Genomic DNA, 24771 nt, shown 5'->3' on the forward strand with positions numbered 1-24771 from the left:
GTCAAGGGCTCTTCATAATACAAAAAGTAAACTGAAAACAGCAAGGATGAAGCAGGCTGGCCTTCATTTGAACATGTGCCTCCTGGATCAGCATTAAACCGCTATGAGAAAGCAGCCATTTTTGAGTCTGTACCTGGCTGGAGACTTCCCTATGGGAAAATCTCAATTGCACAAGCCTCACGTCCGCTTTCCCCTTCTTCCCATTAGAGGTCAGAAGGACCTCTGGCTTTCTCATCCAATGGGTTTTGAGGAGACGAGGACACAAGGAGTATGCAATTGAGCAAGTCCCTAGTTTAGCCTGCGCCTGAAATGGCACTCTTTTATAGGGAATAGGGTGCCATTTTGGATGCATTAGCTCTGGTCAAATGTACACTATACACAAAGTATACAGGGAATAAGGTGCCATTTCAGATATGCAATTTATTGTTCACAGAATGGTAGCATTATGCCAAAAGCATCACTAAGAGGATCATCCATTCCCTTTAGAAACATCAACATTATGGTCCTAATAACAAGGCATGTATGGATGAAATGTTGGCCAATATTGGGAACGAATAAGGATAGTTTGAATAACAATAAGGCAAATTGTACCAAACGTATTTGGGAATGAATTTATTCTGATGTGTTCCTGTGCATCATTCACCACCGCTGTAACAGTTTGCAGTGAACTGCCCAGAACAGTCTTAAAATTGGTTAACATGAGTTTATTGAAGACAAAAGAATCTGACAAGCATTCTCTAACAAAACACATACATGTAAAGTTGAAATGTAATATAAAAAGCTAACTCTCTCTGTGGAATGTACGTGATCCTTCCATTTCCTCCTACGCTCCAAAGTTATGTAGTGCCAATCTGAACATGTCGTTGGTGCAGATCCATTTGTTGTCCACGTTCTTCAGCAGGAAAGTTTGTTGAAATCCCATCACCTGGTCCGTGTCAGCCTTTTAAAGAAAAGAGAACAGATGATCATCATCCTCTATAAATAGTTCACTCAACTACATTACATACAGTAGAAATTAGCCATAATAGGCCCCATCGATTTGATTACTTTCAAGTTTATTATAGTTAAAAGGGATATTTCGGGAATATAGCAATGAGGCCCTTTATTTCCCCAGAGTCAGATTAACTTGTGGATACCATTTTTATCTTTCTGCTAGCAGATACCAGACTTCCAGTCATTTTACTAACGCTAGTTAGCAACTTCATAGTGCACACAGACAAAAGTGGTATCCACGAATTCATCTGACTCTACGGAAGTAAATAGCCTCATTGCCAAAATCACAAAGTATCCCTTTAAACTCAAGCGTCTTCAGGTGCTATTGAAATTAAAACAGGAGCAGCTCCTTCCATGAAAAGCTCCCACAATTCAACGTGCACCGTTTCAGCCCCAGCGTGCAGATAGAAATACCCAGTGGAACCGGTATCACTGTGCTAGCTTAGCAGCTTCATTACTTCCCTCAACTTGCCAACGACTTCGTTTGAACTACGGTCCTCTGCCTCGCAAAAACAGTTAACACACGTGACCGCCAACTCTAAAACGTATACCCCAGTTGTGTCACGGAAAATGATGCAAAAATCACTGGGGCCATCTCAAGCTGTGGGTGAGATTCTGGTATGAACTATGTTACGCCAGCAAGTCACTGGACGTGCGTCCACTACTTTTGAAACAACCCACCTTGAGCTGTCCCATCACCATGCTCATCACACAGCTGTCTGGTGTGGGCTGGTGGTCCTGTGCGGTGATGCTGTGCTGGATCGACTGGAACGGTAAACTCTGCAGTAAGGGAGACAATAAGGTCTATATGTCTGTACCATGTGAAATAATTAAGTTATGCATTATAATTAGTTTGATGAAGTGAAGCTTAAATGAAGATGTCACTTACAGTGATCTTCTCCATAATGGCTTTGTGCCCCTGGAAACCAACTCCTTCCCATGTTAAACATGAGGCATCAGTCTGGAAACACGCACAGTCATTTATTAAGACAGTGAGCTCTCACTGAACTCATCAGTTACACACTGAACAACATGAGCAGGTGTGTATCCATTAGTTTTGCAACAGAAACCATTTAGCATTTACTCTAGGAACTGAACCTACCTAAATTTGTCCAATAGAAACTCTTGTTTTCGTTGCAAAACATTTTCTGTTTGGAAGAAATGGTTACTATTGGAAAACTTTTACAACGGAATCTGACTAATGAATACACCCCAGGCGTCCACCTCAAAAGTATTTTCTTGAGTCCTTGTGTCCTCTTCATCCATGCCACTTTATCAAAGCCGTTTGAAGGATAGACCTTGATCATCTCTCAGTTCCATTACATTACACAAGAGTCATTGGACGAAGTAGTCTTCTATACGGGGGAATTTTGTTAAGAGTCCAGACGATTAATCTGAACATTAAAACGCATCGCTTGCAGTACAGTTTTGCAAGCATAAGTACCGTATCATTTTCAAAAAACTAAAATGTACACCTTGATAGGGTTATCTCCATGTTACTGTGCTTGTTTACAGAAAATAGACAGATGACAAGAGGTGACCACCTGTGCTACCTAGCATGCCACAAACACCTGTGTGTAAGTGTAGCAGAACTGTAGTTGTATGGATCTGCGAGAAAAAAAAATGCTACAGTAAGTGTATCTTTTTTATTTGAAGGATGCTCTCTTGATTAAAGATAAGGGCCCTATGTTCATATGTTTCAAAAAATGTATCACAGGCGATGATTGACATTTCTAGACGTTAAAACGGCGTCGGATAGTAGTTCACATGAGCCAGTCGTGGGCGAAGCTAATGGCTGAAAACTGTAGGGAGAAAGCTGAATGCCTTCTAGAGTTTAAGAGCTCTTTGGAGAAGAGTCCAAGGGGAGGAGCCAAAGAATAGAGACTTGAGATTCACCCAAAGGTTTCCTGATGACAAAGTTGGTCCATGAAAAACCATTGAACATCTCTAAATGTGTTGAAATTAAAATACTCACATAGAGGTCAGCAAGTTTGGTTCTATCAGAATCAAACTGTTGGTAATAATGTTGCACAAAGCCTGCACCTATCTGCTCCCACACCGGTTTGCTTGCCATGGTTCAAAGTGCAGGTTGGAATCTGGAGAGGAAAACGCGCCATGAATAGGAGGTAGCCAGCAGCACATCCTTTATTTATTTATTTTTATCCCTGATATACCTGGTGATGAGCACACCCCACGTGTTTCAGAATCACTCTGAATTATTGGAATTAGAATCAATCAATGGAAGTTAGGCACTTATCAAGAGAACATCAGCACGATAATGGCTTCCTATATCTTGAAAATATATATGAAAAGCGCATTGGACCAGGAACCAAAAGGTTGCTGGTTCAAATCCCCGAGCCGACTGGGTGAATAATCTGTCGAAGTGCCCCTTGAGCAAGGCACTTAACCCTAATGGCACATATACGTATCTCTGGATAAAAGCGTCTGCTAAATTACTAAAATGGAAACGCTAGCTACTTAGCTGGCAAGTTAACGTAGCTAAATAGCTAGCTCGCTAAACTCATTTAAAGTCAGTACATCATTCCACTCAGAAAATGACAGATAAACTTTCACTTTGCTTTGCAATGAATCATTTCCCTTTATAAGGTAAACGCGATTATTCCTTAATGGTTGTTTAAAACTTCATATGAAACTTACCTTAATATGCAACTAGCTAGCAATCCAGTGTGGATGCACGCCTTTCCCGCTTCTTCCGGAATTCAGGTTGTGTTGTCATATACTGGACTAAACGACCAATAGTGTTTGCGCCTTGGTTCGATTGACGGGTACCTAAGAGCGTGAATGCCCCCCGAAAGGGCGTTTTACTTCAGTGCAACCAACCTTGGTAGTCAATTATTTTCAGCCCATTGATAATAAAATGTATATCAATATTCAATTAGTTGTGTTCAATATTATGTCAGTAAATGTGGACAATTGTGAGTTAATGGATATGACAATGTATACTTTTGAAAAACAATAATTTGAAGTTATTTTTCAAAGATTTTTGGAGCCAAGAAAGGTAAAGTGACAGAATTGTGCTTTATGTTACATCTAGCATCTAGTATAACTATTACCTCTTATATATTTTGATATCTGTAGTGACACTCAATGACATCTTTCCAGATGAGGGTTTACTGAAAGTCAATCAAGAAGAAAGAAACCACTTTATTTGTAATTATTTGGTATGATGATCATTAGTGACAAAAGTAAAAAATAATATACAATTATCACAAAAGAGTATGTTAAACAAATAAATGTTGCTTGGTGCAGTGTGGAGAATTACAAATAGCCAATTCCACTCCAGCATTAGGCCATACAAACAGGAAACAATAGCATTCTAAAAGATGTCTACAGACAGAATGTCACTAAAACTACCATATCATGTTAATGTTTAGCCAAGCTTGAACATCATATACTCCAAATCATACTGTTGGTGAGAGTACAAGTGTGATGATTAATATAATTTTTCTGACAGCAATTCAATTCAACATGTGACCACAAGATCAGAAAAGGGGAAACACTTGGAGGAACTTGAAAAACTGTCTTAAAAAATAAGTATTTAGATCAATAACATAATTTTCCTATTTCACGTGTCCAATAAGAGTCTGATTTCTTCAGCATCTTCACAGCCACTTGTGAGAGAGAAAGAGACAGAGCCAACACTATATTGCTAGTTGAAATTGTTGCACCTCAGATCCTCCAGTCCAGAGCACATTAGAATTATTGTCCCGATAGTCAGGTCCAGAGCCATATCCATCTCAATCTATGGCTCTGGTCCAGTTCAGACAGCCATGAAGACTGAAGTCCCCTGGCCTAGAGAAGGAGTTAGGCTGACCATTGCATGTGTGATGTGTGGGAGCTGCAGGCCTGTTTCAAGTTACCTTCTAAATGGCACCCTTGTTGACAAGAGCCCTGTGGGACCTGGTCAATACTATAAAGGAATAGGGTGTAATTTTAGACAAACTTTCAGTGTCCCGGGTGTTGGGTGAAATAATCATCTGTTTTGAACACTGGGGGAAGCTCCTGATCATGCTGCTGATGCCTTCTGGGGCTGGCTGGTTTCTGCAGAGATAAATAATATGGTTAAAAATGTATATCCACTGAGAGCAATGTATAGGCCAGGAGACCTACCATTTAATACAAAAAAAGTTATAAAATAAATCATGAATAGCAGATGATAATAGGGAGATATGAACCAGTATCTGTGTGTTAGAGACCTCTGAACCAGAGCCTTCTGGGCATTACAAACTCACATTCACAAGCTCTGCAAGCATTATAATGTCAAAATACGTTCGTTGATCACCATATATGGAGATTAGCTGAGCAACCAATTCCATGTACTAAAGTTACGGTCGGTATTTTTTTTTAAATGACAAGCAATCGGAAAAAAATGCCTCTTCGGCACCTTCAAATCAAATTAGATTTGTCACGTGCGACGATAACAACAGGTGTAGACCTTAGTGAAATGCTTACTTACAGGCCCTAACCAATAGAGGCCCTAACCAATAGTGCCTAACCAAAGTATTAGGTGAACAATAGATAAGTAAAGAAATAAAAAACGTAAAAAGACAAATTAACAGTAGCTAGGCTATGTACAGTAGTGGGGCTATATACAGTAGCGAGGCTATATACAGGCACCGGTTAGTCGGGCTAATAGAGGCAATACGCTCATATAGGTATAGTTAAAGTGACTATGCATATATGAAAAACAGAGTAGCAACAGTGTAAAAGAGAAATTGGCGGGTGGAGGGACACAATGCAGATAGTCCGGGGTAGCCAATGTGCTCAGCAAAAAAAGAAAACGTCACTTTTTCAGGACCCTGTCTTTCAAAGATAATCTGTAAAAATCCAAATAACTTCACAGATCTTCATTGAAAAGTGTTTAAACACTGTTTCCCATGCTTGTTCAATGAACCATAAACAATTAATGAACATGCACCTGTGGAATGGACGTTAAGACACTGACAGCTTACAGACAGTAGGCAATTAAGGTCACAGTTATGAAAATTAAGGACACTAAAGAGGCCTTTCAGCTGACTCTGAAAAACACCAAAAGAAAGATGCCCAGGGTCCCTGCTCATCTTTGTGAACGTGCCTTAGGCATGCTGCAAGGAGGCACGAGGACTGCAGATGTGGCCAGGGCAATAAATTGCAATGTCTGTACTGTGAGACGCCTAAGACAGCTCTACAGGGAGACAAGACAGACAGCTGATCGTCCTCACAGTGGCAGACCACACGTAACAACACCTGCACAGGATCGGTACATCCGAACATCACACTTGCGGGACAGGTACAGGATGGCAACAACAACTACCCGAGTTACACCAGGAACACACAATCCCTCCATCAGTGCTCAGACTGTCTGAGAGAGGCTGGACTGAGGGCTTGTAGGCCTGTTGTCAGGCAGGTCTTGCCCAGACATCACCGGCAACAACGACACCTATGGGCACAAACCCACCGTAGGTGGACCAGACATGACTGTAAAAAAAGCTTCCATATAGGTTGTCTCGTCGTTGTCGGTGATCAGGCCTACCACGGTTGTGTCATCTGTTGTGTCAATTGATTTAATGACGGTGTTGGAGTCGTGCCTGGCCACGCAGTCGTGGGTGAACAGGGAGTACAGGAGGGGACTGAGCACGCACCCCTGAAGGGCTCCAGTGTTGAGGATCAGCGTGGCTGATGTGTTGCTACCTACCCTCACCACCTGGGTGTGGCCCGTCAGGAAGTCCAGGATCCAGTTGCAGAGGGAGGTGTTTAGTCCCAGAATCCTTAGCTTAGTGATGAGCTTTAAGGGCACTATGGTGTTGAACGCTGAGCTGTAGTCAATGAATAGCATTCTCACGTAGGTGTTTCTTTTGTTCAGATGGGAAAGGGCAGTGTGGAGTGCAATAGAGATTGCATCATCTGTGGATCTGTTTGGGTGGTATGCAAATTGGAGTGGGTCTAGGGTTTCTGGGATAATGGTGTTAATGTGAGCCATTACCAGCCTTTCAAAGCACTTCATGACTACGGACGTGAAGGCAGATTACCTTAGTATATTTGGGCACAGGGAATATGGTGGTCTGCTTGAAACATGTTGGTAGTACAGACTCAATCAGGAACATGTTGAAAATATCAGTGAAGACACCTGCCAGTTGGTCAGCACATGCACGGAGCACACGCCCTGGTAATCCGTCTGGCCCCCCGGCCTTGTGAATGTTGACCTGTGTAAAGGTTTTCACTAACATCGGCTACGGAGAGCGTGATCACACAGTTGTCCGGAACAGCTAATGCTCTCATGCATGCCTCAGTGTTGCTTGCCTCGAAGTGAGCATAGAAGTGATTTAGCTCGTCTGGTAAGCTCGTGTCACTGGGCAGCTCGCGGCTGTGCTTCACTTTGTAGTATGGAATAGTTTGCAGGCCCTGCCACACAAGACGAGTGTCGGAGCCGGTGTAGTACGATTCAATCTTAGTCCTGTATTGGCGCTTTGCCTGTTTGATGGTTTGTCGGAGGGCATAGCAGGATTTCTTATAAGCTTCCGGGTTAGAGTCCCGCACCCTGAAAGCGGAGGCTCTACCCTTTAGCTCAGTGCGAATGTTGCCTGCAATCCATGGTTTCTGGTTGGGGTATGTATGTACAGTCACTGTGGGGACGACGTCCTTGATGCTCTTATTGATAAAGCCAGTGACTGATGTGGTGTACTCCTCAATGCCATCGGCAGAATCCCGGCACATAATCCAGTCTGTGCTAGCAAAACAGTCCTGTAGTTTAGCATCTGCTTCATCTGACCACTTTTTTTTATAGACCGAGTCACTGGTGCTTCCTGTTTTATTTTGTGCTTGTAAGCAGGAATCAGGAGGATATAATTGTGGTCAGATTTGCCGAATGGAGGGTGAGGGAGAGCTTTGTATGCGTCTCTGTGTATGGAGTACAGGTGATCTAGATTCGTTTCCCTTCTGGTTGCGCATTTAACATGCTGATAGAAATTAGGTAAAGCTGATTTATGTTTCCCTGCATTAAAGTCCCCGGCCACTAGACGCACCGCCTCTGGGTGAGTGGTTTGCTTATTTCCTTATATAGCTGACTGAGTGCAGTCTTAGTGCCAGTATCCGTCTGTGGTGGTAAATAAACAGCCACGACAAATATAGATGAAAACTCTCTTGGCAAATAGTGTGGTCTACAGCTTATCATGAGATACTCTTCTTCAGGCGAGCAAAATCTAGAGACTTCCTTAGATATCGTTCACCAGCTGGTGTTTACAAATATGCACAGACTTCCCCCCCTCGTCTTAGTGTGCTGTTCTATCTAGCTGGTGCAGCGTATATCCCGCAAGCTGAATATCCATTCAGCCACGATTCGGTGAAAAATTAGTTGGTAGGATATTCGTGATCGTACCTCGTCTAATTTATTGTCCAATGATTGTACGTTGGAAAGTAATACTGACGGTAAAGGCAGTCGGCGGATCCTTACAAGGCACCCCGCTCTGTGTCCTCTGTACCTGCGTCTCCTTCTCTTGCCAATGACAGGGATTTTGGCCTTGTCGGGTGTCTGAAGTACATCCTGTGCGTCCTGCTTTTTGAAGAAAATCTTAATTTACTCAAGTTACAGCCGGTTGAGCTGTTGTATATTTCCAACCTGTGTGTGGCAGTAATGAGTGGTTGGATGTGCCCGAATAGGCATTTTTTCAGTTGCTTGTACATTTTTATTTAGACCTTTTCTTGGATGTACATACCTGCCGTATGGAGCAAATTAAAATAGTAGTTGCTCAGCGAAACTCAATTTTTGCTGATCAACAAATGTATTTTGACATAACACTTGCAGAGCTGGTAAATGAGAGTTTGAATCTGAGCTTTCTGGGCGTTAGAGAGGTCTCTAACGCACAGATACTGGTTCAGGGGCAAAGGAGGTTGGTAGCACCTTAATTTGGGAGAACGGGTTCGTAATAATGGCTGGAACGGAATAGTGGAATGGTATCAAATACTTGGTTTCCATGTGTTTGATGCCATTCCATTCACTCAGTTTCAGACATTATTATGAGCCGCCCTCCCCTCAGCAGCCTCCTGTGTTCAGGGGAGATGGTGATTAAGTATAGGAATACAGATTTCACACTTCAAATAGAAAATGCCTTAATTGTTGACTGAGATGCAGATTGATTGGTTGGTTGATTAAATCCTCACATTTAGAAAGCCTGGGACATTCATGGTGCGGAACATCTTTCTGAAGGCGCCCGGCAGGGTTCCTTGTTCCCTCTCTGCCTGAGTGACCTGTTCCTCCATGACATTCACGTTGGCACCTACAATCTTCACAAATGCCTAGACACAACACCAGGGAATAGGGTCAGATACAGTACTACCATATCAGTGTCCCAAACATAGTACATAGGGTGCCATTTGGCACACAGCTCATGTCATGTCAATGAAAACATCCTGGTCATTATCAATTACATGAATTAAATCACACTTACATCCAACTTGTCAATCTTTCTGTATATTTGTCTCATCTCTTCTGATTTTCTATGCATTTGAGGTAAGTTCTCGTTGACAATCTGTGATGTGTCGTTGCGGATCTATAACCAGAGGAAGAAAAGTTATTAATTTCTCACCCACTTTCACAGACGAGGACATGAACAGCACATAGAGAGTTAGGCAAAAATGACCAAATACAATTACGAAATACCATAAAGATCAACGTGTCAAAATAAACTACAAAATACTTGTAATTTGAAATGCATTTAATTCAAATGCATATATTTTGTATTTTAAAATACAGACATACATTTGCAAGTAGCTGGCCTGAACAGCAACAACATTCCCAGTAAAGGTTACAGAAACATTCAATACATTTTAATTGGTCACATACATATGGTTAGATGTTATTGCAAGTGTAGCGAAATGCCTGTAACTTTTTACTTACTATAACTGTGATATGATGTTATTTATCTCCCTTAGTTGAACGCACTGACTAAGTCACTCTGGATAAGAGTGCCTGCTAAATTATAAAGGTAAATATGAAAATGAACATACCAAAATGAACTGCAAAGCACACTGGATACTATTGGCTCATTAGAATAATAATCAGCATGCTTTGCAATTGTACATTTTTATATCTACAATTATATTTCGTTAATTTAGCAGATGCTCTTATCACACCATAGTGCCGTCAGACACCAATGCAGGGTGAGAAGGAGCCACACAATTGTGAACCGCTATATCAAAAAAAATGGATACCTAGAAAAGTATTATTGTATTTTGAAAATACAAATTACAGCTCTCGAAAGTATCTTCTTAAAAAATCCATTGGCATGTAGTTCAGCCCAGTGTAATACAAATGACAAAATGCACAGAATGAATTGAAATGCATATTTCAAATACATTTAACAGAAATACTGCACATCTCTTAACACGTACCATGTCAAGCATTCCTACAAATTCATCCACCCTAGTCAGCATTTCCTCCAGACTTTTCTCCAAACACAGGATCTGGGGTATGGAAAGGACATGGTTATAACCACAGTCAAGTGACATTTAACTTGGTTCACGCGTATCCAGTTATAGCTAGCATGTTGCTATATTGCACCTCAGCATAGATAGGATGCTGTATTTCACCGCGATCGGAAAGGTTGATCAATTCTAACCTCATCTCCAGCAGTAGCTCTGATGTAAGAGGAGTAACTGTGAGCAGTGTGTCTCAGGATCTCATCCTCCTGGTCGTGGTCTGGGTCGGGCTCCGCGGAGTTGAAGCTCGCACTCTGCGAGACTGCTGCGCCGAAGCTGGGGCTTTGCGACACGGTGCCACTGCTTAGGGCCTCGCTCAACATGGATAAACTGCTCGCACTCTGCGACACGAAGCCACTGTCCCGGCTCACCTCGGCACTGGACTCCTCCAGCGGGGAGAGAAAACCTACCCTATTTTCCATCCTAGGCTCCATCTCTGCCCAGTTTCCTGATGTCGCTTTCTGCTAGTGTTATGATAGTCAGATGATTAAATCACGTAGTTGAAACTGTGGATGGCGGCTTACAAGGGTCAAGTAGAACTACGCGAAAAGGCGCAATTTTAAAATCAGGGCCGTTTCTCCCTCAAATTGAACGCTGAACTCAGTCTGATAACTCAAAATCTCCATTAGAAACATTTAATCACACAGGAAACATTCATTTTCTTTCTATATCAGTCAACTGCAACAATGTTCTACAATATGAATAACAGGAAAGCAAGTGCAGTTAAAACCTTTATTTCCAAAAATTCTCTCCCCAAAAAATGTAAAAACAGTAAGAAAATAATATGAACACAATATTCACAATACATTTCAAATGAATTGCATAAAGGGTTTGAATTTCAATTGTGGGAATTAGTTGAAGTTACACTTACAGTTTACTACATTGAAAGAGCAACTAGGCCTACTAAATATTGATTGAGCAATTACAGATCAAGCCCTAATATCCATTCAACTATTGTTTACATTTGAGTGCTCAGTACGTATCTGGGCTAAAATGAATTTTTAAAAAGGCACCAAGTGTTTTACAAACCTTTTCTCCAATGTATGTGTGGAGAATGTATTGAAATATCGGTACATCATCATAACATAGAATAAAAACAGTCCAGTTTACATGATATGCAGAAATATTCCCAATCATAATTATCCTCGTACCATTATATCTAATGGAATCACTTGTTCATAGGTCATTGTTTTCCCTTGTAAAAATCTATTATAAAATCCTTATGTACATTAAAAAGATAGTAAAAAAACAATAGACATTATTCCAGAAAAAAATCTAGACGTTTCTGTAATAAATATAAAACCTGTAATATTTCTTAGGTGTGAATATGTGGGCCCACACTGAGTCGATGGTACTACCAGGAGGAGGCAGTGACCAATACATTATAGCACTACTCAACAGGGTTAAACGGACTGTCCACAGTGAAGAAATGCAGGGAATAACCTCAATATGGTCAGAACACCACATTGTCAAGGTAACCGGAGCAGCCTTTGGTGAGAGGAAAAGGAAAGAGCAACAAAAATGACATGTTTGTGAACCAAAATAGGGTTATAATCCTATGTTAAACCTGGGAGTACTAACATGGAGATTTAAAGAGTTGAAACAACAAGACTGTTTAACAACAAAAGATGTGCAAACCTTGACAGCTTAAAAGCTTTGAACTACAATGTGAATAATGGTGAGAAGAATCCCATACAAATATCAAACCACAGATGGGATGGTTTAGTGTCCCACATAATCCATATACTTCAAAGTTTACCATATCATGGATGGATGGATAGATTGTGCTTGTAAACGAAACTACCACAGGATCCTAATATGGATCTGAATGTGTGTGCCCAATAGTGTAGGAAAGTGAATGAGTGAGGTTAAGCAGACGCAAATTCAGGTGTTATCTTCACACTCCAGCAGTCCTGCATGGTGTAACAGGGTTCACATCCCCCTCCCTGTTGTAACAGGGTTCACATCACCCTGCCTGCTGTAACTAAGAGTATTATTTCCAAAGAGCACGTTGCATTCCTGGAGTCCATTTTAGGAGCTTCACAAACAGAACTGGTGGAGAAGAGGAAACAGGATATAGACTAGGCCCATATTCAGTGTAGGAAGTATTCATTGATAGCGGTTTAAAACGTACCAGGTATAAATGACTGCTGGTAATGGAAGTAAGAGTTTTAGTACATGTGATGATCCAACACTTCTCATTAAAGCTTAGAATAATTTATTGGAATAGATACAGATGATTGATGAGAATCTCCAGTTAAAATACAGATAGAGAATCAGTAGACAGGCAGCATTTTACAGACATATAATTGTTCTTAAAAACAAAAGCTCAGGGTTGGTCCCAAAATGATGGCGGTTCAGATTAAAAGTGGTCACTAAAGAATAGCAGGTGAATCCCATCATGACATTTACAAGACATAGAAAACGTTCAAACAAACAATATAGAATAAACTCTCCTTGTTTCCTGGATTATTTGTCTTAGAAAAACTGTAACAAAATTAGTAGAAGGTTTGAGGAACAACGTTCATTCTCATGGTGGATATACTGGACAGGGGATGCTCCAGCTCACATCCAAGTGTGTGTGTCTGCGTTATAAAAGTGAAGGTGTGTGTATTATAGGGTGATGACGGTGCCGTCCTCTTCCACCCCTCCCCGGGGCAGGGCCAGGCTGTGTCGAGGGTCCGTCCTCATGGTGCTGAGGATTTTGTGCAGGCTGCCGTTGCTCTCCCGGAGGGCTGGGTTGCTGTTGTGGTGCTGGGAATGGTGGTGCTGGAGGGTGTGGGGCTGGTACTGGGGGTGCTGGAGGTTCAGGTCCCTGTGCAGCATGTGGGAGAGGCCATTGAGGCTGGGCTGGGAGTGGAAGGAGGCGGTGGAAACCACAGAGAGAGGTTGGGTAGGGGGCTGGGGTGTTCCACGGGTGCCGGGGGAGGGGCTTGGGTGTGGGAGCGTGATGTTGATGCCACAGACACCACTGATGTGTTGGAGCGCCGCGACGGCCGCTTCAGGCTGCTCTCGATGACGATGTCTGACTCCTCGTCGCTCTCCAGCTCGTCGGCGTAGCCGTGGGCACCGGTCACCATGGCTGTGGTGGACAGGCTGGGGTAGCCAGTGGAACCGCTGCTGTCTGATGACTGACCGGAGCTGCCGGAGATCCGGCTGGCTCGCACCACGTTGTTCCGCTGGTTCACTGGCTTCACTGTGACAATGAGGTTGTGGCTGTTGGCGATCATCATGTCAGTCACCTGGTCCAGTGTCTTCCCAGTAACCTCGATGCCGTTGACCTCCAGGACCTCGTCGTTAACAGCTAGCAGGCCTGTGCTCTCAGCCAGGCCGCCAGGCACCATGCGGGAGATGAAGATCCCAGGAACCTTCTCCAGGCCATGGGGCGTCACCCGTACGCTGGTCCCGTCCCGGATGTAGAACCCCAGGGGTTTGTCGGAGCCGTGACGGTAGAGACGAACGCGGCGGTGGGACTCCGGCAAGATGTCCACATCGATGATGGAGGAGACTGGCCGGAAGTCCTGCGGCATTCCGATGCGGATGTGAGGTCGCTTCCTGTTGACGTCGTTCCTCAGCGCCACCACAGCCTTCTTCTTCCGGGTCAGAGAGTGGGTCCCGTAGCTGCTGTAGTCGACCTCCTCTGAAACACATAACATGAGAAATAGAACTGGTTAGAACCTTTTCTGAAACACAGAACAGAACTGCTAAAAACTGAAACACAGAACAGGAGAAACAGAACTGCTTAGAATCTCCTCTAAAAACACAGAAAATATAGAACCCATTAAGACCTCCCCTGGAAAACAGGAGAAAACTGCTCAGAACCTTGTCCGAAACACTGAACAGAACTGCTTAGCTCTCAGGAACACTACATTTAACTGGAAGCATATGAGCCTCAAATGGTGAGCAGATGTTGCCTTTGAAAGAACACATCATACATAAGATTTTATTTGCAGCAAGACATTTATGCAGCTCTCATTACCATACACATAAACAGGCCTTAGTTCAAACTCCTCTAACTCTACCCCTGGGTAAAACAAGTTTACCAGTCCCACTCTAAAGAAACACCCACACAAGGAGTTGAGTACAATGGGAAGTTTCTCATTAAAACCCTTCAGTTTGTTTACGGTGAGATCCTTTCCTTCCACTCCAGAACAAAGATTTAACTGGGCTGAACTTGTAGCTGAACCTGTTGCACTCTGCGCAATAGAGAAAGCCTGATTGGTGCTGGTCTGGTGTGGCTCTGTAGTCAGTGGGGTGGAACACAGAGCCATAGGAGGAACAATTGTAAACAAACCAAACACCAGGATGTGATTACAGCTGGAATACCAAATCATTCTGATCTTCAGTTGTACACAACACAGTCTGCAAGCAAGTGTGATAATGCAAAATGATTTTTTAAATAAACATATATTTAAACCAACCCAATATGTCAAGGCTGTATACCGGGCTATTTGGTTTTTCAATACCGTCAAAACTATTTGAAGTTTTTCAATACATGTGAATATTCACGAGGCTTTTTTAAGTTAATACCTGCAGTCAACTTGTGCAATACATTCAGAGATCATTTCACCCGTCACATTGTCTTACATTAGGAAGCTTACAGTAGTTCAAGAACAGTTGCGCCAGTCACGTGTTTGTTTGTAAATAGCACAACGGGAGAAAGTGTGCGCTGTTGCGCAGCGCACGAGGTGATGAATTTACACTTGTAAGCAATTCACTACTTAAGGTTTGGTATGATACATCTTATAAATGACCTTCTGACATGTTGGAGCAGTCAAAGAGCTCTGGATGAGTTCTGTACAGCTGCCATATTTTCCTTGTACTTCCTACTAGCATTTTTTCCCCTTTCCTCCGTTCTCCCCTCTGCTCCTTCCTTCAGAAAAGCATGCGTCACAACTTTGTTCATTTGCACAATCTCTCATTCACTTTAGCTTTTAAAATGTCCACACCCACCGAAAATTACATTTGGTTAGCTATAAGCTATACTTCAATAACTTAACGAGCTGGATTTCCATTTAGTTTGTTCGTTTTCGCTCGTTAGCATATAGCGAATTGTGATTTCGCTATTACAAAACTACATTTTGTTAGCATTCTGGTAATATAGGGCCAATGTTTTTTGCTGTTGCATTTTAGCGCCCCTTGTGGGCTAAACGGTAATACCAGAAATCCCAGTATGGCAGAAAAACTGTATGAAAATCTGGATACCGCCCAAGCCGAAATAGGTCACCACTTTTCTCAGACCATGCATTCACAAAGACAGGAAGAGACAAAGAGAGAGAGAGATGGATACAGTATGATAGTGAGAGGACTGCTCAGGCATAATAAACTCATCCATGTCTGTTGTGTGTTGAGCCACAGCCAGGGATGAAGTTTGCCTGTACAGTGTGAAGCACCGTGCTACAGGAACAAGAGGTCCTACTAGGGGGAATGGGACGACACACACACTTGCCACTTCCATGGCACAATGGGCCACGAGTCATAGTTCCTACTGGGGTGGACACCTGCCTGGGAACTCGGTGTATGGGTGTGTGAGAGCGTGTGCGTGTAACAATATAGCATATGGATGTGGGATAACCATATAGTCACATGGTATGGATGTGTTCCATCTGCTGGAAAAGTGTGCCACTTCCTTTGCTAAAGTATTTTTGGGGCCAATTCTCTCTGTGCTAATAGTTTCAGTGGGAATGTGTAGCAGCACCGCAGTGGGAGTGTTTTATGCACTACTGTACTGAACCATAACTCCCATGCAGACTGTTGACTAATGACTTTCCCCACTAATGAAGGAATCTAATGACAGGACACAACACACCGTTTTTAATAAGGCTGTTCTGAAAGCAAACTGCTGCACTGCTTGCTACAGATACAGATGGCCACAGCTATCGAAGGTACGGAACCACAGAAGCCAGTCTGGCCAGCTCTAATGTTGATTTTCACATAGAACCCACACTGCCAGCCCCAGCCCTGCACAACCAGTCAGAGAGAGACTGACAAATACCTGTAGACACCGGTTCCTGTTTCACTGCTGCTTTCAACGGTTGTATTTATGAATGCTTCCCAAAGCTTCTGAATATCAAAGTATGGGGCAGAAGTTATTCTTAGTTGTGGATGGAGGTAGCAGGGAGCTTGATCATTTAGATTGAAGCCAGACAGGATTTTATTATGGGGAGGAATGTATGCCACAAGTGCAAGTCTGCTAATGGGAAACACATTGAGGCTGTACTGAGCCATCTCATTACCATGGTGGACTGGTCTACCAACATGTCCCTTCCGTCCCAAAATTATTGGCACACCTCGCCCCTGGGCAGGCCTGTGTCCCAGGCATACCTCATGCGACACGCTCTGATGGAACTACATTCCCCCGGTAAGGAAACCCCTTGACCCAGACCGCCCCAGGATCCAATATTCCTAAAAAGAGAGACCTAATTCCTAATAACAAGAGAAGTTGGCAGCAGATCTATTGGGATCCGAGTCCTGGCACTAGAACCAGGATTTATCGGAGGACGTTATTCTGTCAGCTTGCCTCCTGGTTGGCTGGCCCCACAACCAGCCGGCTGGAGTTTCCATCCCAGGACTGCATGCCGTGGTAGAGGCCAGTTTGGACCAGACAACACCTGACCAGACCAGGGACTGCCTGTTGTGCCAAGAGTGGATCAAAACAGAATTCTTTCCCCTTGACTAGGCCCAGTACTGTCTGACTGGCATGGAGAGAGACAGGCAGAGGATGCTGGGCTTGTGGTCTCAGTCTGTGTTTCATCTGCCCAACGTGCCCAGTCACGCAGGCTGCCGTAACAACTCCTGACAAGAATAATCCCGCTGCACTGAGGCATGATGGGAAAGCAAACGTGAACTCATTGATCAAAGGCTCGCCGGTCGTTACCAGACATCAGAACTAACCGACTCCCAATGTCCTTTCCGAACTAACAGAACGTTGAGGGTCAAGAAAGAGTTTATGAACATTCTAAGAAACACACGAGAGAGCGAGAGAAGAAAAGGGTGGCGTCTCACCAAGTTCCAGGGCGGATGAACAGACTGCTGACTAGAATGGAAAGACAATTCATTCAAACCCAAATACTTGGGAGGGTAAGATGGAAGGAGAATTAGCCCAGTAATGTGAGAGCTGCAGCCCTGTTGGATGAAATCGAATGATCAGAGCATGATGATGTGGCTTCTAGAGCGTCGGGATCAAAGGAATTTAGAAAAAGTCTGAATGCTTCTAGAGTCAATTAACTTCAGCTCGATGTTGACTGATGCACCACAAAACATGTAATAATGGTACTAATGCTGAGTGAAGAGAACACAGCTGAATAGTTGGGCATGGAACTGAAAACAATGACACGAACCCAATAAACGTGAACATCTTCCTCATGAGAACTAGTCTGAAAACAAACTGGGAGGCATCTGAATTGGCATCCCCATAGGCACTGCTCAAAAGTAGTGAACTATGTAGGGAATAGGGTGCCATTTCAGATGGAGTCACAGTGAATGAAGTGCTAAGGTACAAAAAAAAAAGAACAGCCTCAATGAAGCCATGCGATGCTGGCCAGTCACCTGACGTGGCTCTCCCATCCCAGTACAGGTCAGGGGTTAGGGGTGAAAAGTAAAGTGCCTACATTCCTCCGTGTGTAAGAGGGCCGAGAAGGCCCTCCACCCACGGTCCGGTCAGACTGCAGGCTGGCTCTGTTGAGTTTCACCAGTCAGGAATGTGGTGCCTGATGGATATGGAGATATCTCTGGACAGGTTTAACTTAACTCAGTGTCTGTAGCTACTCTAGCCTTGACTGTCTGTCAGCTAGTCCTAATCCTCCATCCTCTCTATAGGGTGGGCTGAATCCAAAATGGCACCCTATTCCCTAGATTTCTCTCCTCTTGTTAACTGGACCTGTGAAAAAGAGCCTCCTTTCAAGTCCTACTGGGTTTTTACTAAGTCCAATAAAAGCAGGAATCTAAAGAGTTTTATGATCAGTCCTTAGGCCTCCCCATGTGCTTTGATCTCAAACATCTTGTAGTAAGTTTAGTACTGAATGTATGTTTTCACCAGAAAGGTGAATGTAGCCTACTGGGCAGCACAGAGCACAATGAAAAACACAAAGTAGAAAACAGTCTCCATTTGAGCCACTATTTTTAAGCCAGTTTTTTTTTCAGTTCGAATCTAGGAACAGTGCTTATTGTGTGATGCAGTGTTGTTGACATGTGATAACAAAGACTGGTACAGACTAGTACAGATGACACAACGACTGGTTTATAAATGGGAACATTCTACACCTCTGACAAACCAATCATTAGCCTGGCTTTACAGAGCATTAATAAACACCAAACACTAGCTTTACAGAGCATTAACACCAAACACTAGCTTTACAGAGCATTAATAAACACCAAACACTAGCTTTACAGAGCATTAATAAACACCAAACACTAGCTTTACAGAGCATTAACACCAAACACTAGCTTTACAGAGCATTAACAAACACCAAACACTAGCTTTACAGAGCATTAACAAACACCAAACACTAGCTTTACAGAACATTAACACCAAACACTAGCTTTACAGAGCATTAAGACCAAACACTAGCTTTACAGAGCATTAAGACCAAACACTAGCTTTACAGAGCATTAACAAACACCAAACACTAGCTTTACAGAGCATTAACACCAAACACTAGCTTTACAGAGCATTAACACCAAACACTAGCTTTACAGAGCATTAACACCAAACACTAGCTTTACAGAGCATTAACAAACACCAAACACTAGCTTTACAGAGCATTAACACCAAACACTAGCTTTACAGAGCATTAAGACCAAACACTAGCTTTACAGAGCATTAACAAACACCAAACACTAGCTTTACAGAGCATTAACACCAAACACTAGCTTTACAGAGCATTAACAAACACCAAACACTAGCTTTACAGAGCATTAACAAACACCAAACACTAGCTTTACAGAGCATTAACACCAAACACTAGCTTTACAGAGCATTAATAAACACCAAACACTAGCTTTACAGAGCATTAACACCAAACACTAGCTTTACAGAGCATTAATAAACACCAAACACTAGCTTTACAGAACATTAATAAGAAACACCTTTGCTGCAACATAAATCACATGTTGACTAGTTCTGTTGCGTAATCTGTTTAGTAATTAGTCTGACGTAAGACTAATGATCTGAGCTGGGGGTTAGTTGGTATTTGTGATAGACAACAACATGTGGCATGTCACACCTACATTATGCAAAAGTTATGATGCAGAGATTTTTGGGATTCAGCACCTCTGTTCCCCAGGTATACTGTAGTCCTCTAGGATCTCCTCTGTTCACCAGGTATACTGTAGTCCTCTAGGATCTCCTCTGTTCACCAGGTATACTGTAGTTCTCTAGTATGTCCTCTGTTCCCCAGGTATACTGTAGTTCTCTAGGATCTCCTCTGTTCCCCAGGTATACTGTAGTCCTCTAGGATCTCCTCTGTTCCCCAGGTATACTGTAGTCCTCTAGGATCTCCTCTGTTCACCAGGTATACTGTAGTCCTCTAGGATCTCCTCTGTTCACCAGGTATACTGTAGTCCTCTAGGATCTCCTCTGTTCACCAGGTATACTGTAGTCCTCTAGGATGTCCTCTGTTCCCCAGGTATACTGTAGTCCTCTAGGATGTCCTCTGTTCACCAGGTATACTGTAGTCCTCTAGGATGTCCTCTGTTCACCAGGTATACTGTAGTCCTCTAGGATCTCTACTCCCCAGGTATACTGTAGTCCTCTAGGATCTCTACTCCCCAGGTATACTGTAGTCCTCTAGGATCTCTGTTCCCCAGGTATACTGTAGTCCTCTAGGATCTCTGTTCCCCAGGTATACTGTAGTCCTCTAGGATCTCCTCTGTTCACCATGTGTAGCCTACGGGATCCAGACCCTGAATGTTCCTTCAGTTTGAGTTAAATACTTAACAGAGACTTGTCAGAACCATGTTGGTCAGCCAGCAGCAGCCACACAAGAACAGAACAGACCGTCAGGCTGGTGTGGGAGATCAGAGGTTAGAGTTCACAGAGAGAGGGTGAGAACATTCTTCCTCCAGGCCAGGCTTGGGTTAGGGTTGGCAACTGGGTGTGATCCCTGGAAGAAATGTTAGTATTTAGATAGGACCTTGCTACAGACCCCTGCTAGGCCTGAACAACCAGCTCACTAAGGAACACATGACCCCAAACATCAAGAGCCTCCTCTAAAAACAGCATGGGTAACCACTACTCCGTCTGTACTCCCGCTACTGCAAAGACTGCTCACGCAAAACACAGCTAGGCTATCGATCTGCCAGAGAGACAATACAAGGGGTCTTTCTTCCAACACCACAGGAACAAAGTGACTACGCAGTGACTAACTGCACTTACTGCCAGTACAGACCAGAAACACCACAGAGCATGTATAGAGGGTATAGAGGGCACGGCACACAGCTGCCTTTCCCGTTATGTCCCTGGCTGCTGTGGTTAGCCTGGCCCTGGTCAGAGATTACTGGAGAAATCCCCCATCCACATCTCCAGAAAGCTCAACACCAGCCACCAGAGGTTGTGCATCACCTGCAGGGAGAGGGCCAGTTAGAGGTTTTAAAACCTGTGTGATCACATCTGTCCGTACCGCATCAGGAAGGTCTGGGTTGCAGCAGAGGACATGCCTGATTCCTCTAACACCAACATGGAACAAGGGAATCACCTTGAATAAAAGGAGCATTTAAGTTGTTTTTATTTATTTTTAAAAACAGTTGTCATTGCCAGGGTAGCAGGGTCAGGGAGGAATGTTTAGGGGCCTAAGAACATACATAGTCAATGGCTGGTGGGGGAAAGAAACCCTTTAAGTTTCACCCCCACCCCCCAACCCCAATAAACACACACAAATATCCCGTCTCCTCACACAAAAAAAGTGCCAGAGAACTATTAGTCTGAGCCCTTACAACCACTGCTCCTCTATAACAGGGAGCAGAGCTAGAGGCAGGGGAAGACAGAGGAAAGCCTCTGGAGATGTGACTATATTCAAATACTCTCATAAAAGTGAGACGGGGCAAGGAAGAGAGGAGGAGCTCTAGCTCCCTGAGAGTGCACACTCAGCAGCACGGCCCTCCTCCCCCCTGCCTGTTACCACCAGACATCTGGGACCAGTTAGGGGGCTGCTGCTGAAGAGATCGGGGTGGAGAACAGGAACACTACGACAGAGGATTAGCCTTCTCTCCTCCTCCTCTTCAGACACATCACAAGAAAGAGATGAGTAGACTGAGTACTACATACTACTACGGTTTGTAATTCAGCCATCTTCCAACCGCTCTGATAAATGGTCACCCTCAGAACACCGACATCCATATGTCCCAAAAGTACGGAAGGAAAGTCTTTCAGCAGTAAATTGGAGGTTCAGGGCCCCATATTTATAAAGGTTCTCAATTTGCCTTTTAGATCATAATGAATAAGGGGGGGGGGGGGACTGATCCTAGATCTGAGGCGCTCTGTGAATAGAGGCCAGAGCTTTCCTGTTTTGTCCACCTCACATTTACAGCAGCAGCCAGACACAGCAGATTTGTAGAAACAGAGGGGATTGTGCGACAGCGCGGATTGTGGCAGCGTATCGGAGCAGGGTGGCGTAAATCACAGCGGTATGCTGGGGAGTCAGGGCCACAGGCCACCTGTCTTAACAAATAAGAGGAAGAGGATGGAGAGAGAGAGAAAGAGAAATAGGAAAGAGGGATAGGGAGTGAGAGACTGGAAGGAGAGAGAGAGAGAGAGAGAGGGGGACACAGAGAAAACACAGGAATACATCTCTCCTAATAGACATCCCTCAGTCTGAACCTCTCCAGGGAGGGAATTTATCTGAAGGCCACTTCATGTCAAATGGCTCACTCAACCGACCCCCTACTTTCCAAAATGGGAGAAAAGTGATTTCTAATAGCGTCCAAAAAGCGTGGCCCAAATAGTCTGAAAAAAAAGCAGCCTTATTTAGAGCCCATTGCCATTGTAGTCCACTAGAAAGTAGGAGTTATGGGAGACATGGTGGATTAGGGACAGATGTTATTTCAACCACAACAGCAGGAGACTGCTGCCGTTTTTAGCCTGATACCGCCTGCGACAATACAGCTTTTAGCTTTAGGAAGAGACTAGACTGCACTACAGAGTAGGAGGACACAGACATAGCACAATGACAGAAGACAGAGGTGAAAGAGCTTCAGACTCTTTCGTTTTTCAATGAACGTCTAACCAGCTCCAGGTTGAAAGACTGGATCTGGTACACTGTTCATTTGGAGAGAAAATGTACAGTAGGAGTCCTTAGCAGATACATTAGAATTAATTTACAGGAGGAGTAGCTGAATACAAGTGGTTCAGTCCAGCTTTCAACTTACTCTTGAATGTTGTATTAGTAGAATGCACAAGGTGAAATTTCGAAATTGGGTAGTGCATCATCAGTTTATCTCGTCATTAGGGTTGCAAAGGGTCGGGAACTTTCCGGGAAATTACTGGATTTTTTCCGGGAAATTTTCCATGGGAAGTTAAGCCCGGGAATTTTGCTTAAATTCATCAGCTTTTAACAGTGAACCTTTTTTGGGGGATACACATAAGGCAATTCTTGTGGCATATTTTGGTTAAACTATCCCCAATTCAATGGAATTGCAACCCTCTGCATGCACAGCGCATTCTTCCATCACATGTACAGCTGATTCTCAAGATCTTGCACACTAATGAGATGCTATTGAGCCCACACTACTACACTGTCTGAGCCAAGGACTACATACTTTCTGGTAAGTTTAGATTACAATACTGGATGGGGTGAATATATATGATATACAGAATTTTTTGTTAACTAGTAAATAGTAGCCTATAGCCAAGTGTGTTTAAATCATTTCTAACTTGTTAATTTCTGCTGGTTAGTCTTTGCTTAGCTTGCACCTGTTTCCATACATGTTTCATTTTAAAACATTTATCTTACAAAAGGAGTCCATTTCGTCCCCCAAATCTTTACAGGAAAATGTCACGGGCACTATCTGATGTGTGGAGACTAGAGGTCGACCAATTAATTAGGGCCGATTTCAAGTTTTCATAACAATCGGAAATCGGTATTTTTGGACAGCATTTTTTTTTTACACCTTTATTTAACTAGGCAAGTCAGTTAAGAACACATTCTTATTTGTAATGACAGCCTAGGAACGGTGGGTTAACTGCCTTGTTCAGGGGCAGAACGACAGATTTTCACCTTGTCAGCTCGGGGATTCAATCTTGCAACCTTACGGTTAACTAGTCCAGCGCTCTAACCACCTGCCTTCACGAGGAGCCTGCCTGTGACACGAATGTAAGAAGTCAATGTAAGTTGCTAGCTAGCATTAAACTTAAACTTATCTTATAAAAAACAATCAATCATAATGACTAGTTAACTACACATGGTTGATGATATTACTAGCTTATCTAGCGTGTCCTGCGTTGCATATAATCGATGCGGTGCGCATTTGCAAAAAAGGACTGTCGTTGCTCCAACATGTACCTAACCATAAACATCAATGCCTTTCTTAAAATCAGTACACAGAAGTATATATTTTTAAACCTTCATATTCAGCTAAAAGAAATCCAGTTTAGCAGGCAATATTAACCAGGTGAAATTGTGTCACTTCTCTTGCGTTCATTGTACGCAGAGTCAGGATATATGCAACAGTTTGGGCCGCCTGGCTCTTTGCGAACGAATATGACAGAATTTTATGCAATTATGACATAACATTGATGGTTGTGCATTGTAACAGGAATATTTAGACTTATGGATGCCACCCGTTAGATAAAATACGGAACGGTTCCGTATTTCACTGAAAGAATAAACATTTTGTTTTTGAGATGATAGTTTCCGGATTCGACCATATTAATGACCTAAGGCTCGTATTTCTGTGTATTATTATGTTATAATTAAGTCTATGATTTGATAGAGCAGTCTGACAGTGATGGTAGGCACCAGCAGGCTTGTAAGCATTCATTCAAACAGCACTTTTGTGCGTTTTGACAGCAGCTCTTCTCAATGCTTCAAGCATTGAGCGGTTTATGACTTCAAGCCTATCAACTCCTGAGATTAGGCTGGTGTAACCGATGTGAAATGGCTAGCGGGGTGCGCGCTAATAGCGTTTTAAACGTCACTCACTCTGAGACTTGGAGTAGTTGTTCCCCTTGCTCTGCATGGGTAACGCTGCTTCGAGGGTGGCTGTTGTCGATGTGTTCCTGATTCGAGCCCCGGTAGGGGCGAGGAGAGGGACGGAAGCTATACTGTTACACTGGCAATACTAAAGTGCCTATAAGAACCAATAGTCAAA

At 43.3% G+C, this 24771-nt stretch overlaps 3 protein-coding genes across 3 annotated transcripts in view; all 3 read right to left on the reverse strand.

Moving 5' to 3' along the window:
• Positions 1-597: 597 nt before the first annotated feature.
• On the reverse strand, positions 598-3757 carry LOC115131493 (nuclear transport factor 2-like). Its single transcript, XM_029663257.2, has 5 exons — positions 3652-3757; positions 2969-3089; positions 1883-1954; positions 1675-1773; positions 598-940 (listed from the first exon to the last, which is right to left on the reverse strand). Exons 2-5 carry the CDS (start codon positions 3065-3067, stop codon positions 824-826), a joined length of 387 nt encoding a protein of 128 aa, XP_029519117.1. The 5' UTR covers positions 3068-3089; positions 3652-3757; the 3' UTR covers positions 598-823.
• A 1058-nt stretch (positions 3758-4815) lies between these two features.
• bloc1s4 (biogenesis of lysosomal organelles complex-1, subunit 4, cappuccino) lies at positions 4816-10973 on the reverse strand. The gene is made up of 5 exons (XM_029663258.2): positions 10608-10973; positions 10381-10452; positions 9438-9539; positions 9151-9285; positions 4816-5055 (listed from the first exon to the last, which is right to left on the reverse strand). Exons 1-5 carry the CDS (start codon positions 10899-10901, stop codon positions 4960-4962), a joined length of 699 nt encoding a protein of 232 aa, XP_029519118.1. The 5' UTR covers positions 10902-10973; the 3' UTR covers positions 4816-4959.
• A 212-nt stretch (positions 10974-11185) lies between these two features.
• The window catches only part of LOC115131495 (partitioning defective 6 homolog gamma-like), a 37709-nt gene continuing 24123 nt past the window's right edge, over positions 11186-24771 (reverse strand). Inside the window, 2 exon segments of the mRNA XM_029663259.2 lie at positions 11186-13394; positions 13397-14107. Of these exon segments, the coding sequence (XP_029519119.2) occupies positions 13081-13394; positions 13397-14107 (1025 nt within the window). The 3' untranslated portion in view covers positions 11186-13080.

Source organism: Oncorhynchus nerka, linkage group LG7, assembly GCF_034236695.1.
Source record: "Oncorhynchus nerka isolate Pitt River linkage group LG7, Oner_Uvic_2.0, whole genome shotgun sequence".
NCBI classification, from domain to species: Eukaryota; Metazoa; Chordata; class Actinopteri; order Salmoniformes; family Salmonidae; genus Oncorhynchus; species Oncorhynchus nerka.

Bases quoted from the DNA above. Each gene is read 5' to 3' on its own strand.
- LOC115131493 (XM_029663257.2), bottom strand. From the start codon at position 3,067: ATGGCAAGCAAACCGGTGTGGGAGCAGATAGGTGCAGGCTTTGTGCAA. The intron at 1,955-2,968 runs GTGAGTATTTTA...GCGTGTTTCCAG, and splicing joins CCAAACTTGCTGACCTCTAT to ACTGATGCCTCATGTTTAAC. The intron at 941-1,674 runs GTGGGTTGTTTC...TTTCTTTAAAAG, and splicing joins TGGTGATGGGACAGCTCAAG to GCTGACACGGACCAGGTGAT.
- bloc1s4 (XM_029663258.2), bottom strand. From the start codon at position 10,901: ATGGAGCCTAGGATGGAAAATAGGGTAGGTTTTCTCTCCCCGCTGGAG. The intron at 10,453-10,607 runs GTTAGAATTGAT...TCCATACCCCAG, and splicing joins GAGCTACTGCTGGAGATGAG to ATCCTGTGTTTGGAGAAAAG. The intron at 9,286-9,437 runs GTAAGTGTGATT...TGTTGTGTCTAG, and splicing joins GAAAGATTGACAAGTTGGAT to GCATTTGTGAAGATTGTAGG.